At 45.6% G+C, this 16170-nt stretch overlaps 1 protein-coding gene across 1 annotated transcript in view; it reads right to left on the bottom strand.

Annotated features, from left to right (window-relative positions):
* The window catches only part of LOC113405014 (methenyltetrahydrofolate synthase domain-containing protein-like), a 21478-nt gene that overhangs the window by 2674 nt on the left and 2634 nt on the right, over window positions 1-16170 (bottom strand). Inside the window, exons 3-6 of the mRNA XM_029914241.1 lie at window positions 15925-16038; window positions 11519-11609; window positions 10710-10822; window positions 9862-9987 (exon numbers count right to left, since the gene is read on the bottom strand). Coding sequence (XP_029770101.1) covers window positions 9862-9987; window positions 10710-10822; window positions 11519-11609; window positions 15925-16038 — 444 coding nt within the window. The remainder of the gene's footprint in view (window positions 1-9861; window positions 9988-10709; window positions 10823-11518; window positions 11610-15924; window positions 16039-16170) is intronic.

Here is a 16170-nt window from a genome sequence, read left to right as displayed (position 1 = left end):
GGCCCAGGCCCTCTGGTGCAGGGGGGCTGGGGCAATAGCAGTTCAACTAGGGAAGGCCCAGGCCCTGGCTCAGGGCGGGGCCCACACCGACACTGCTCAGGCCCTTGGAAGCAGGGGCGGAGCAGCTACACAGCTAGGGAGCTCAGGCCCCCTTGCACAGGGGCTGAGCAACACTCACTCGGGGTAAGCCCTGGCGGCGAGACCAGAGCGTTGGGTGAGGGGGAAGCCTGCCACCCGTGTGTGGGGTGGCAGGGGGGAACGCAGGCCCACCCACTCCACTGCGTTCCAGCCCGGGGCCCTAACAGCGGTTACTGCCGCTGCCGGTCAGTGGGGTATCCTGACCGAAACACACTGACATGGGTTCGCATGCCTCAGCAGCCTGACCGGGGTCGGCTACCCCCGGGCTACTTCCAATTTCCCCCTCAGGGCCTACCTCGTCCGCGGCACCGGGCAGGGTCCAGTCCATTAGCATAGGCTCCTCCCGGCCGGGGCTTGGTGGCAGGTCCGGCAGCTCCGTCGGGAAGTCCGGCCAGTTGCACTCGGGCGGTTCCTCCGGGTAACAGCAGGGCCGAAGGGGTTCTGGGGCGGTCTCACCGTCGGGGTTGCTGTGGGGGAGTTCCAAGGGCTCCCCCCAATGGCGGGAACGGACGGCCTCCGGCGGCTCTTCGTCGTAGTGAGCCCGGGGCAGCTCCGGCCAGCTAGGCGAATATCCTCGGGCCTCAGCGGTATCCTGGTCGGGAGCTCCCGGCCGCACATCTGCTCCCTGCGGTGGCCGGGCTCTGACTGAGCTCTGGCGGCCAGCCTTTATACTTCCTGTCCCGCCCCTTGACTTCCGGGGGGCGGGGACAGGTGGTGGTGGCTCCGCCCACTCAGGTGTCTGCACTGGTGCTCCCTCCTCTGGGCAGGAGGGGAGCCACACCGAATCACTACATGGCCTAATAGTTCATATATGACCCAGTGATAGAATGAGAACAATTAGTTTAAAACAGAGGCTGCCTCCATTCTGGCCCCACATGGGTCAGGAGTAAAAGTTGCTGGAATTGGGCCCTGTAGCGGGGCAGTTACCCCGCTCTGGTGGACAAGGCTAGGCTGATTGGGGAAGCAGCCACAGCTGGGGCCACGCCCAATCAGTCCACAGCTGGCCCTATAAAGGGGCTGTGAGCCAGGAGCTGACAGTCTCTCTCCAGCCTTGGAGGGAGAAGGATCTAGCTGCCTGGGAGAAAAGGGTACCTGAAGCGGAGCAGGGCTGGGGAAAGGCAAGAGGTGCTCCAGCCTGGAAACTCCCCAGGCTGCAGGTCTTGTTAAAGGCCCAAGGCAGCTACTGGGGCTAAAGAGGTGTAAACGTGGGGATGGGCAGAGGAAGCTGGTCCAACCCCCTTTGCTGATGATGAGTGGCTATTATGGACTGCAGTTTGCCCCAGTGAGAGGGGGCTAGCTGACAATTGGCAGTAGACACTGAGGCAAAGTGGGCTTAGGGGATGGGGGTTCCCCTGGGAGGGGAGACCCAGAGTGTGGGGGTACTGCTGGGGCAGAACCCCAAGGTAAAGGGCACTGGGGTCTGAGGGGGACATGGGGGCTTGAGGCAGGCCAGTAGAGGGCGCTCTGAGGCTGGAAAAGAGCTAATTCCCAGATGACCAGCAGGAGGCGCCGTGCCGGTGAGTCTCGACCTTGCTACAGGCCCTTAACAAGTAAATTTTTTTTTTTTTTTTACTGTACTGTAATTCTTCTAGAAGCTAACACAAGCTGGCAGTTAAGAGATGTACATGTTTCCATGGGAGCTTTAGCACTGTGAAAGGTACATGCCATTTTCATATTTTGAAGAGTTATGACGGCTGATTCTTGGAGAGATGCATTTTTCTCCACCAAATACTTTCAGATTGCTGAAACAGACGGCAGCTTCCCCTGAGCCGGGCAATATGACATTAGACTAATGGCTGAAGCCATCTTACTATGTTTTTCCTGGCCAACAATTAGGAACATTTGTTGTCCTCTGTCAAGTTTCCATGTGAAATGCAAGCTCTATGCTTGTTAAACCAAACAGGAAAAACATTTTTCTACACTCATGTAACTAATCGCTCCTGTACCCAGAAACAAGCCCAGCCAATTATGAACCAACTGTACAGTTTCTTTCACCCTAAAGTCAAACTTAGCTCAAAACATACATCCAGAAGCTTTATTTAGAAAGATCAACACTACCAAGGGCAAACCTTCACCTCTTCACACAACCTGCGTACATGGGATGGGCACTGGGATGGGCAAAGAATTCCCAGGCCCTTCAGGACACTCTGTGAACAAGACCAAATTAAAGCAATCCAGAGCCATGGGGATACCCCCCCCAAAGGGGACATCCCCACCGGCTGCCAGGACCAACCCCCAGCTCTGACATGGCCCTAGCTCTCCGGGGGGGGGGGGGGGGGACACAACAGGTTTCAGAGTTAAAATTAAATGGGGTAGTTCCTATCTCTTGGCTGACTGCAAACTCCAGGAGGCACCAGTTATAGTCAGGTGAGGTTTTCAAGCTTCTCTTTGTTTCCATGAGGGAAACTTTCTTTTTCAAATGAACCCTGGGATTCTGAATTCATCATGTGACTGGGCTGTAGTACCCATACCTTAGTACAATGGACACTACAGAGTATTCCCTACAGCTTCCCCCTTGCACTAGTAGATCTCACACTGAGATCTCCTAGATGAGCTTATCACCAGTGTAAGTGAGACAAGTCCTCATAGCTGAAAATCCACCCTGTCCTGCCCCGCCCCGCAACCACCCTTCCTACTGGTGATGTATACCTAACAACGGCTCCCCATATCCTACTACCCCTCCACCCCTGCCCATGCCAAAGAACCACCCTCGTTCCGCTGCCCATTTCATGCCCATGACGGGAGCAGGGCAACACAATTTGCCCAACGGATGTAGTCCTAATCCTATGGGAGTCTTGCTGGTCACTTCAGGGGGAGTGCAACCAAAATTTCTAACTCCTCCACCAAAAAAGAAAAAGAGGCAGTTTGGGGTTTCAGTGTATGCATCCAACAAACCCATTTGTGGAGCGGCTGGGCGGCTAGGGAGGAGAAGGGAAATAAGCTGTTTGCTCTGTTGTAAAATACCAAAGAAGTAGGACAATGTGTTGCTAATTATAATCATGCAAAAGCTACTTTTGTCTCGAGGGCTGCAGTGATTTGTTTGGAAGTGGAGGGAATCCAAGGACAGTCTCCTCCTCCATGCTGTCCATTTCCTGGTTTGACACGTGCAGGAACTTCCCAGCCTCATCTAGTGGTTAAAGCACAGAACTGAGACTTGGGTTCTACTTGGATGGTCACTGGCTCGGTAGGTGGTCTGGGTAAGTCATTGAATCTCCCTCTGTAAAATGGTGATAATTTATTCACCTGAGATCTCTCTGCATCATGGGCGTGCAAAAAAGGGGGCAAGCAGGGTCCCAGTCACCCCCTCCAGTCGGGGGGGGCACAGAACTGTTCCGGGGCAAGGAGAGTGAACTCCTCGGGCCAGGGCGGGAGATGCCAGCTCCTCTGGCCCTGGGCCCGTGGGGGCGGATTCAGCTCTTCCAGCTGCTGGGGGAAAGTGAGCGCCACCAGCTGCAGGGGGAGGGAGAAGAAGGGGAACCAGCTCCTCCGGCCCCGGGGCCGTGGTGTTCAGAAGGACTAGTGAGGGGACAGACTGGAACGGGGGCTGAATGGGAGTGAGGGTGCAGAGACATGGGGATGGGGGGTAGTGAGTGCAGGGCCATATGGGAACAGGGGGCAGGGGAAGCAGGACCACATGGGGATGGGGACGGCTGAGTGGGGGTGCAGGGCCACATGGGGACAGGAGCAGATGTGCCTGACTGATTGACCCCTAGCCTCTCCCAGCGTCTGCATGAGGGAGGCTTCCCATCCCCTAACAATCCCTCCCCACCCCCTATCCCCAAAAACCTGTTCCATATTTCTCCCACTCTCACCCAACAACCCTCCACTTTCACTTTCCAGCAATTACTTCTCTCTCCCTCAGCTCTTCCGTTACCCTTGACTCCCCCAAGCCTTTGCACTGCTTCCGAGGGGTGCAGGAAATACATTTTTATATTGTAGCTTAAATGATTTCTTACTCAAAGTTCTGTATAAATATGCCTAGTAAGGAATCTATTTGTCAAAAAACATTTCCTCAATCTTTTTTGTTGTCTGTATTGTTACAAACATTCTTGTGGACAGATATTTTGAAATTAATTACGAAAATAATTGAAACTGGCATAATTACATTGTGTTATTTTGACAAATAAAATATGCAGAATTTTAAAATATTTTGTGCAGAATTTTTAATTTTTTTGGCACAGAATTCCCCCAGCAGTAAATTTTGCTAAGGGACAGATTTACAAAGTAATTAGGTGCCTAAGGATGCAGCTAAGTGCCTATTAAATGTGTTGGTGCCAAACTCCCACTTAACTCCAATGGGAGTTAAGTGTTTAATGGAATTTTCAGAAGCACCTAATATGAACCACACAGCAATTGTAGCAGGGCAAGTAGCAATTTCTAGCCATTTCATTGGCTCAACAAGGTACCTAAGTGTTGTCCAAAGCCTTACGCATTAAGTCCTTCTACTAGAGTCTGATCTCATTTAGGTTCCATCCTACACCACTGTAGCAAATGGCAAAACGCTCATTGACTTTAATGGTGCAGGATCGGACCTTTACATTGGTGCTGACGGAGTTACACCAGTGCACATTGGGATCAGAATCTGGCCCACATCCTTTATAGCATAGCTTCCCAGTGATAGGAGGGTGGTGGGGAGACAACTTTGTACAATGTGCCCATTTGACATTCCTGTTTACTTCTGATTCAGAAGCCGGCTGTCCCATATCGTAGGGCTATTTCTGCCCTCAGTTACATTCCCTCTCGCCCCCAACCTTATACCAAGTTCCCCCTCCCCAACCCCACAATTTGTTTCTTTAGCAAGAACCCTTTTGCTGTTTGTCAGGCTTTGTCTACACTGGAACTTTGTCGGCAAAACTTTTGTCCTCAGGAGTGTTTAAAACTTTTGTCCTTCGGGGGGGTGTTTTTTTCTGACGAAAAGCACTTTGTCGGCAGGAGCGCTCTCCTGCTGACAAAGCTGCCACCGCTTGTTGAGGGTGGAAGTTTTTTGTCGGCGGGAGAGCTCTCTCCCGCTGACAAACAGCGACTACACTGCGTGCCTTTTAGCGGCACGGCTGTGTTGCTAAAAAGTGTGTAGCGTAGACACAGGTTCTCTCTCAAACTCTCAACAACAGAAGCATAAATACGTTCTAAATCTTTTCTGTTTTTAAAAAAGCCGTATGAAATTGCTGTTCTTTTGCACTAACTATTCTCATCTCCCCCTCCACTACCCCAACTATATATAATTATATTAATTACTCTGGTTATTTTGTGTTTTTTTTTTTAAAGTAAAATGCAAAGAACTGTGACAAAGACTGACAAATACCTAGTCACAGATCCCAGCTGCCACCAGAAAAAGCGTGTTACCTCATGCATTTAGGGTTCTCCTTAGAGACACGGGGCTAGATTTTCAAAAGAGCTAACAGTTCCCATTGTGGCATTTAAATAAGTTGCCAGGTTTTCAAGAGGGATCAGCTCCCATGTCAGCACCTGAATCACATGGCTAAACTTCTCAACTCCTAGCAGCTTCCATTGTTTTCCAAAGGGCCTGTGTATAAAGATAGAGCTAGACAAGAAGTTACTGCTGACTCAGCATTTCTAGAGCACTTAGCACTAGAGACAGGACAGGGTAGGGCTGATTCTGTTTACACTTACACTGGTGTAAGTCAGAAGTGGCTTCTTTGAAGTGAATAATGCTACGTTAGTGTTAAACTGGTGTAAGTGGAGGAGAATTGAGCCATATTGTACCTACTGTATACCGTCAGGCACTACTAAAGGATCCAAAAGTCCTTCAAAGACATTGAATGATCATTTCTGTGATACCAATCCCAGCATTTCGTTATGTTTTCCTTGCATGCAACACATTTCTTTTCATTACAACAAATATCTTGGCCACAACCACAAACCGTGTTGCAGAACGCAGGCTGTGGTGAAAATCTGTTGGGCCAGGTATTCAGCTGGTATAAATTGGTATCATTCATGGAGCAATGCCAATTTACAGCAGGTGAGGCTCTGAATCATTACTTTTTCCTCCACTTTTCCAATAATCAAAGTGGTAAGAAACCCTGAAACCTGTTTGAGCATTGCATTTAACTTTAATTTTTGTGGTGTGCATTGTTTGACGCATACGTTTCTCATCCTGCCTCTCAATTTTAAGAGCACGCACAGTGTATGAATGCTGAAAACAGAGGTGTTTGCTAACAGCTACTCACCAAATTAAGGACATCTCCCAGGGCAATGCTTAGCCGTAGCCTAGTGTTTGCAAGCAGGAATACCCTACTTTATATAAACCCTTAAGCCATTGTTGTCTTTGCTTGAGCAAGCCATGTTTCTGAAGGGTGAACTTTTGTTACAAGGCAATTTACACATCTCACAGCCATCCCTTACTAAATACACTTAAACTACATTCCATTGACAAAACATCCTGTTTAGAAGATGAGTCTTTTATCCACTACCTCTTGGCTAATTTATTTTTGCTCAGAGATACAGGAATGCAATGGCAAAGCCAGGATTTGAAGGAGGAGAAAAGGATGTAGGATTGGGAGTCATGAGCTTCTGGACAAACTCTTAAATAACCACAACAAAATCCTGTAGTTTTAAGACCTGCAGATTAACTAGACCTCCCAGCTCTGAGACACTGCGTGTAGCAGTTATTCACAGGGAAATGCCCATAATGACAAGGTAACAAAAACAAGTACACATGTTACTTTGTTCCCAATGAATTAACAACCTGGAAATCTGTTGTCCTTTTAATTCTTTAGCTGTACCAGAAACATGGATGATTGTTACCACGCTGAGGAACAGAAATCTAAATATTCCTCTCCCCTCTCTGGATCTTGGTTCTCATTCATGTCTTAATAGCGCAAGTACTGATGATGTGTTAGGGAAGGGTAATATTACCACCACTGAATCGTAGGTGGTACAACTATACAAGCAGTAGCATTTTGGTACAGTATGTCTTCAATATCTTCCAAGTCCCTTCTTGTCCCATCATCCCCATGGCCAATGCAATCTTTTCCTGTGTCATTTCAAGTCCATCTGACCTCAGTTGTTAGCACTTCAGGACAGGGACTCTGGTCAAAACTATCAAGGTTGGGTCCGTATTACAATTTAGAGTCCTAAACAAGGGCTGGCTCCTGCAAGATGCTGAGGGCTCCTGGGAGGTGGGGAGTCAATGGGAGAAGGATATTCAGTATCCTGAGAAAGTGAGCCTTCAAAATGGCCTGATTTTCAGAGAAAATGAGCACTCCAAAATCTCTCTGAAATCCATGTGAGCTGTGGGAGCTCAACACCTTTGAAAATCAGGTCACCTTTATTTAGGTGCCCAAATATGGACAAGCTGCCTAAATTCAAGCACCAGCTTAGAAAATTTCGGCCCACGTCTTTTCTGTTTTGCCTCAAAAACAACAAACCTCTATGACACAGCATACATAAGAGCTGTGTGTCTGTGTCTGTGTGAGAGAGAGAGACTAAAACTCCCCCCTCACCCCTTCTTCTAGCTCTTCGGTTATGAATAAACAGGAAAAAAAAATTGGTAGAATTAGGGCCTGATCCAAAGCCAACTGACGTCAATGAGAGTCCTTCCACTGACTTCCTTGGGCTTTGCATCAGGCACTAATTGCCGTTCTACTGAAAACATTCCTAATAGATGTATGTTAATATGTGGTGAAAACTATACAGTCCATGCTTATAACACATGAGAGAAGAGACACAAACAGTAATAATACAGTCAAATCAAGCAATGATCATAGAATATCAGGGTTGGAAGGGACCTCAGGAGGTCATCTAGTCCAATCCCCTGCGCAAAGCAGGACCACTCCCCAACTAAATCAATGATGGGAAAACAGGTAAGCACATCCAAGTGTGAACACCACCATTGAAAAGAAAATGGTTTCTGACACAGCATAGAAGTAGTATGGTTTGGTAAAATATGTCTGAGCAAGTTACAAATGTGAACAGATGGAAGTGCCTTAAGTGCTGGTAAGCCTTTGTCCCAAGCGCTGTTATATGGCTGGTCTTTAATCTCTCTCTGATAAGTGAAGGAAAGAGAAGAAATGAAAAGACCACATCCATTTTGATACACAGGTTAGCTAGAGACTAACCTCGTCTGTGAGAGTGTCAAAAGCAGCACAAAGATTAAAGGACTTTTCAAGAGATTTTGTCTTCTCCAGACCTTTGCAGATTTAGCTGGCGAAGGGAAGTGGAGAGAAATGTTAGCAAGGTAATTTATTGAGGCTGAATTCCGACATGAAGGGAGAACGTGATCAAAGCCATGCTGGCAAGATGGATGGGGCACAAGAGCTGGGACTTCAAACAATTCCGTTAAATGAGCTTGAGTATAAGAAAATCTCCATGTGAAATATTTCAATTATGAAACGCACTAACACAAAAGGAGCTTTCGTTAACTCACCCACAACCAGGTTAGAATACTCCTCCGTGATAGAAAAATAAAGAGAGTGGGTGGAGTTATTTATTGCAGATAAGTTACTTTACAAGTTTAGCCCTTTTTTTGGTTTGCAAAGTGTTTGCCAACTGATCCTGGCTTCTAACAAAGTACTAATTTCTTACAAGTATTTCCTGGATAGTTTATGCAAACAACAATTTGCTATTCATTATCTGTCGTGTGCAAATTGTCACTTAAGGCATATGGTGTTGTTTCTGCTGACTTGAGAAAGACAAGATGGGTGAGGTAATCTCTTTTATTGGACCAACTTCTGGTGGTGAGAGAAGCAAGCTTTCAAGGTGACACAGAGCTCTTCTCCAGGTCAGAGGACTTAAGACTTTTAAAGAGGAAAACAATAAAAATCAGATTACAAATAAAGCCCTTTCCAATATGAACTTTCAGACAAAATCATTCATGTGAACATTTGTGAAACTGTTTGGATTTGTGAACATCTCTGTGAAAAAAGTGGTGATCATCCAAATTAGCAACCAACCAAAATAACTCCAGCAGCGTGGATTCATCATGTTGATGCACGAAAGTATTTAGAAATCCCTTTCTGCACTATTTAACAAGCTCGATCTATATATTATTTTAAAAATAAATCCCACACTTAACCACTAGCAGCAATGCAAAAACCAACGTCCCTACCACTAATTCATAAAACATACACTTATTTTTCCTGCGAAGATGGACTGGCAGACACTCCACTCTGGATTTATGGCATGAAGCTCTCCCTGCTGCATTGTCTCATGAAAAGGAACAGAATCCACTTCAACAGGTATTCATGAGGCAAGACGTACTCTGTGGGGCAGATCCTCGGATGCTGTCAGTTGTCATAGCTTTACTGACTTCAGCAGATCTATGACAATTTAAGCCATCTGAGAATCTGTCCCCATAGGACGCAACCTGAAATCTACACGATAGGACACCTCACCTGCAAACGCATGTCTCGTTTTTGCCACTATCATTTACAACAACCACACAGACACCTGAAAACAAAAGTGTCTTTGCTTATTTCCATTTTCCAAACATGTCCCTCACCTTCCTAGTGTTTCTAATACAACAGACGGCAACCTGATTCCACTTTCTTTACTTGTTTTTATTTCATCACCACCATAGGGAGGCCACGGGAATGTTCACACTGGCTATATACAGTGTTTGTTAGTTGGAGATGCAGTTTTCATAGCTATTCAGAGGATACACATTCCAGGAGGATTAATGATGTACAGAAGGAGAAGGTACATCATTAGTTTCAGAAGCAAGCATTTGGTACCAATAAATCATCGTCAGCGGAAGTAGCCTACCTTATGCCATATTATTCCTTGTGGTTTTGGTCGTTTGCAGCCTGTTTTAATGGTTCTTGTTGGAGTGAGGATGTAATCCACAGTTAAATCATGGTCATCAAGCAGCTCTTCTGCAATGTCAACCACCTACAACCAGAGGGAAGAGAAATTTGGTAAGTAATTAAAACAACCCCACCAGAACTGTGACTTCGCATGGAAAGTTTCATTCCAGACAGCTTCCCAGATACCAAAAATCTCTCACTTAAGATGACAAGATAAGCAGATTACACTGAAACAACCCCAGATCTAGACACAAGTCAGTCCTGCTCTGCAACTACTTAACTGTTACAACTGGAACTGAGTGACTACTTGATTTTTTTTCAGTTCAGGGGCTGAACTGAAAAATTTGTTTGGGGTTGATCCAAAGCTTACATTTTTGGGGATTTCCTCGCTGAAATAAGAAACTGAAAAAAATATTGTTTCATTCGAACTGAAATAGTATTTTTGTTTTGGTTTATTGCTTTGTTTTGGGGTGCCTTTTACCTTATTTTAATTTTCTAAAGGCATCAAGCTAGATTTCTGAAACAAAATGTTGGTTTGAAATGAAAAGTTGAAATGTCTCCTTCTGAAAAGGTCGAAACGAAGCGTTTTGACTTTGACTCCTCCCTCCCCCACCCACTGCTTCATTTTTTATTCAGACGAATTTCACCTCAATTTCCAAATAGTTTCACTCATCCTGAAACGGCATTTTGGGGCAAATAATTTGTCCCAAAAATTCCATCCAGTTCTAATCTCAGCTGCTCAATACACGCCTATAATGCAAGGTACTGAATGGTTGTAGATGTGCCTTCAGAGGTTCTTCAGCTCACCTGGCAGTCATGCACGATAGTAACTACTGGGGTGTCCTCTCTGATGGCTCCCATTGACATCATCATTGCATATTCCATATCTGCAAAACCTTCCCCTTTCCCAATTCTCCAACCTAAAATGTACCAATAAAAAGCGAGCTAGTTAATTAACACTGGAGGGCAACAGAGTGCAAGAGATGGCAATAATTAAGCAGAATGCTTGTAAGAAGGCAACAGACGTCTGGCACATGAACCGATTCTGAGAGCCCGTCTGCACCAGGCTGGATTCAGGAGTCGGTACCGGTTAAGCCAAGTCTGAAGAAGACAGCTTAGGCTTCAGAAAGAGAGGACTGTCTTTTTTTTGCAAGTGAATGTAATGCTGATGAAAGGTCTTGCACGGACAGCTGCCATACCGAGGTCACCCCCCAAATAGGTGGAGAATGGGAAGCTGCAGTGCAAGACCTTTATGCTGCTCCCCTCACCCAACAAGCCTCTGCTTTGTCCTGGAGGAACCATCTCTACAGGCAGAGAAGATCCGCCCTCATGACCGTTCAACTGAAAACACAATGCACCCAGAAGAACCCTGTTGAAGATGCACTGTGCACATACAACACATTGGCTGGTGTAACTCCACTATTAAACTCCCAGCAGAGGGAACAAATAGTGATGGCATCTTTGTAATGTAGACACCAGCCTTCAGAAACTGGAGTGAGACTACTAACGCTTCACATGGAAAGGGATTACCCTTAAATATAAGACAGAGAAATTGATATCTTGCTATCCCCCAAAACCTCCCCAACTCTAACATGTCTAACAACCTTTACCCCTACCTTTTTCAGAAACAGCGACCGATCCTACAACAACCAGGTCCACTTGGACTTTTGCGTCCAGACCTATAGGCACACTGTAATCCTTTACCCCCTAAGAAGAAAAACATGATTTTAAGGATGTTTCACTTCCAATTCAGTAAAACATCATCATCATTAAAAATAATCAAGTCTCTTTGCTCAAACCAAATAAATAACCAAGCTCTGAAATGTCCCTTCCCATACACAGCCAATTATCAGAAGTCTGGGAAGTTATTCTCCAAGCATCCAGCGAGTTAGAATTCTGCAATATATTTTCTGCTAAAATGTTGACACTTTTGGCATATTTCAATAGAAGCTGGGGCTTTTCAGCACTTCTGAAAACCAAGCTAGTTATTGAGCAGCCTAAATTTGTATTTGAAACCTAACATCAGGCTCCTATTTTTTGAAAATCTTGGCAAATGGCACGTAAGAGTAATGCATCGCTCCAGTCACAGAAGGATCACAAAGTGCGTTAAAAATTGTTAACAAATTAATCCTCACAATACATCTGTGAAATAGGGAAGTGTTAACTTTGGCTTACAAATGGGACAGCTGAAGTTTAGAGACTTCCTCGGGGGGAGGGATAGCTCAGTGGTTTGAGCATTGGCCTGCTAAACCCAGGGTTGTGAGTTCAATCCTTGAGGGGGCCACTTAGGGATATGGGGCAAAATCAGTACTTGGTCCTGCTAGTGAAGGCAGGGGGCTGGACTCGATGACCTTCAAGGTCCCTTCCAGTTCTAGGAGATAGGATATCTCCATTAATTTTATTTATTTATTTATTACAGGCTTGTCTACATGGGGATTTATTCCTGATTAATTGTGTGTGCCGATGTAGAAGTGGCTTTAACTAAGGTGGAATAATGCAGTCTTATTTGGAATAAGGATGTCCACACACATAGGGCATGTCTACACTACAGCGGCACAATTATGGTGCTGCAGCTATGCTCTGGCACCATAGCATGGACACTTCCTCTGTGGACAGAAGGAAGTTTTCAGTCAACGTAGTTAATCCATCAGTAGCTAGGTCAACAGAACAATTCTTCCGCCGTCGGGGATTAGGTCCACATAACTACAGCTCTCAGGATTGAAACTGTTCACAGCCCTGAATGACAAAGCCAGGTCAATCTAATTTTAAAGTGTAGAGTAGGCCAGAGTTAATCAGGAATAGATAATTTGCTATCAATTCACACATTACCTTATTCTGGATTAACTTTTATGTGTAGACAAACTCTAAACTATTTTTCCCAGGTCATACAAGAAGCCTGTCTGTAGCAGAGCCAAGAATAGAATCTGGATCACCTGGCTACCTGTCTTATGCATTAGCCACTACACAGACTGTCTCTACACACCAGTTATCCCTCAATGCATGCTCCAGTATGACCCACATATTCTCCTGAACTTTCCTTCCTTGTCACATTTTGATATCTATGAGTCAACAGTGTGCCCTTGTTTCCAAAAAGGCTAACGGCATTTTGGGCTGTATAAGTAGGGGCATTGCCAGCAGATGGAGGGACGTGATCATTCCCCTCTATTCGACATTGGTGAGGCCTCATCTGGAGTATTGTGTCCAGTTTTGGGCCCCACACTACAAGAAGGATGTGGAAAATTTGGAAAGAATCCAGCGGAGGGCAACAAAAATGATTAGGGGTCTGAAGCACATGACTTATGAGGAGCGCCTGAGGGAACTGGGATTGTTTAGTCTGCAGGAGAAAAGAATGAGGGGGGATTCGACAGCTTCTTTCAACTACCTGAAAGGGGGTTCCAAAGAGGATGGATCTAGACTGTTCTCAGTGGCACCAGATGACAGAACAAGGAGTAATGGTCTCAAGTTGCAGTGGCGGAGGTTTAGGATGGATATTAGGAAAAACTTTTTCACTAGGAGGGTGGTGAAGCACTGGAATGGGTTACCTAGGGAGGTGGTGGAATCTCCTTCCTTAGAGGTTTTTAAGGTCACGCTTGACGAAGCCTTGGCTGGGATGATTTAGTTGGGGATTGGTCCTGCTTTAAGCAGGGGGTTGGACTAGATGACCTCCTGGGGTCCCTTCCAACCCTGGTATTCTATGATCTCTGATGTAATGATGTCAAGCTGAGATACCTGAAGCAAGCCCTTCTACTTCAGAGCCTAGGGTATGGAGGTACGTGTCACTGCCAAATGTAATGAACAGTTTTTTCTCCCCCTCTCCTCTCTACAGCATTTGTTCAAGACAGATTTCTGGAGCTGTAGATACTCAGCACCTCTGAAAATCAGATCCAATGTGTCTCAACCTGGACACCCAAAAATGGGAGGCACTCAAAATGGGAGGGTTTCACTTCTTTAGTTTTGCCTTTGTTAGATATTTTTACTTTGAGATTAACTCAAGGTAATTCACATGTTTGTAAAGGATAAGGCAGACACTTGTCACACATCTGATCCAGGTGAGAAACCTTTGTTCTTTATGTTAGGTTGACACCCACAATAAAAAACAAATGTTTAAAGCCTAGAATAAAATAAGGCCAGTGAAGAACAACTCTTGGCTGAGTTTCTCCATCTGTAAAATGGAGAGAATAATATTTACTTGCCTATCTCCCAGAGGTGTGCTGAGGATTGTTTGTATTGTATTCTGTGAATGCAAGGTGCATGAGACGCATTACGACTTTATTCACTAGCAGAGGGGTCGGCAACGTTTGGCATGCGGCTCGCCAGGGTAAGCACCCTAGCGGGCCGGGCCAGTTTATTTACCTGCTGACGTGACAGGTTCGGCCCATTGCGGCCCCCCACTCGCCGCGGTTCGCCGTTCCAGGCCAATGGGGGCGGCGGGAAGCAGCGCGGGCGAGGGATGTGCTGGCTGCGGCTTCCCGCCGCCCCCATTGGCCGGGGACGGCGAACCGCGGCCAGTGGGGGCCGCGATCGGCCGAACCTGCTGCGTCAGCAGGTAAATAAACTGGCCCGGCCCGCTAGGGTGCTTACCCTGGCGAGCCGCGTGCCAAACGTTGCCGACCCCTGCACTAGCACCTGTCTGCCTGAAAAATAGCACTGACGTGATAGAAAGGTCATAGGTCAGATATGAGACTGGGCAGCAGGTCAAGAGAAAGTAATCTTTTGAATGACGTATAGTACAACTTCCAACTCTTACCACTTTTAATAAAATAACAGTCTTAAGAGAACTCTTAACAGAGACGCTCACTTTAGAGTTTCACACATTTTCAGTCCCCCAATTATATGTAGGAGTCTGTGTTTGGATTGATGTCTTAAAATGTAAAAAATTTAAAATTATTGGCCAATTAATTGAAAAATGCTATATTTTTGTTTTAAATTCTAGAAATAGGTAAAATAATACAGGATTCTGTAGCATACTCACTCAGCTATGGAATATGACATTTGTACACTAGGGGGCAGCAAAGCACCACTTTACTGTTTACAACAAAAAAAGATCCACTCAGAATTGTTTTTTTTCCCCACACATCAACTGAGTGACAGAAATTAGTTAATTTGGATGCTTTTTGTTCATTTCCTTAAGAGTCAAAAGGATAAAAGATCTGCCCTTAACCTCGCCCTCCCTCCCCCCAAAAAAGTATGAACCACCATAAACATTTTATTACCCAGATTAAGCAACCAGTTTTAAACATTAAATACTCTCCCCTCTAGGTTTTCTAAGCACAAAAGTTCAACTGTGCAAGAGAAGGCAGAAACACTATGTCAGACTCTGAGGTTTTTAAGTGTGTAAATACAGCCTCTGAAACTTTCTTGCGGTGATCCAGGTAAATAAAGCCATTGAGAATGAATATTTCTGCACTGAAAATCCAAAACAACAAAGAGCAAAGCGATGGTGCATCTCTAAATAGTTGTATGGTTCAGATGAATATGCAAAAAGTTGATGCTTATCCACACTTTTTGGGGAGGCAAAGCAAGGGCCGAAATCCTGTGAGCACCAGCTATCTGGTAACAGGCCTGAAACGTCCTGCTTCTGGTTAGGCTGGCATTACCGTGAGTATAGTCTTCTGTGTGTTAGTCCCAGGCCCAAACAGGGAGTGGAGGAGTGCATGAAAGTGAAAAATAACAAGGATAAAAACGTTCACTATACTTTTCTGAATCTCAACAATACATTTTGGTTCGCCTTTTCTCTTATTTGTGCTATGGTTGTGTCTGGAGATTGGGGCCCAACTGCGCTCATTCCACATTCATCTAGCAAGAGCTAGCCCATCGCTGAGCAATTTACAATCTAAAGACACAAGACAGAAATGAAATAGTATCATCTCTGTTCTTACAGAGCGGGAGCAGAGGCACGCAAAGATGAAATGGTTTGTCCAAGGCTACACAGTGAAGATCTCCCTAGCCTCAGTCCAGAATCATAACTGTAAGGCCACTGCTCTGCTCTTTTGACATAGTTCCCCCCACTTCTGATACCTACTTGAGAGGTTGCACATATTCTCAGGATCTCTTTAGTTGCTCCTGGTGGTGGGACAATCTTATTAAACAGCCCAGTTCTCAGTCGCGGTGTTGGAACCAACAAAGTTTTCCTTGCCTGTGATAACAGAAACCATCAACAGTTACACGCCAGAATTAGGGGAGAGGCTTATTTTTCTTTAAATTTATAGAAAAAAAAATCCTTTACTGCCATATGTTTGAGCACAAAGACCAATGCTCCTCCGGGCAA

This window comes from Terrapene carolina, unplaced genomic scaffold (genome assembly GCF_002925995.2).
Source record: "Terrapene carolina triunguis isolate 2854851 unplaced genomic scaffold, T_m_triunguis-2.0 Scaffold33891, whole genome shotgun sequence".
Taxonomy (NCBI): Eukaryota; Metazoa; Chordata; order Testudines; family Emydidae; genus Terrapene; species Terrapene triunguis.
The sequence above is the reverse complement of the archived record's forward strand: the minus strand, read 5'-3'. Positions and strand labels throughout refer to the sequence as shown.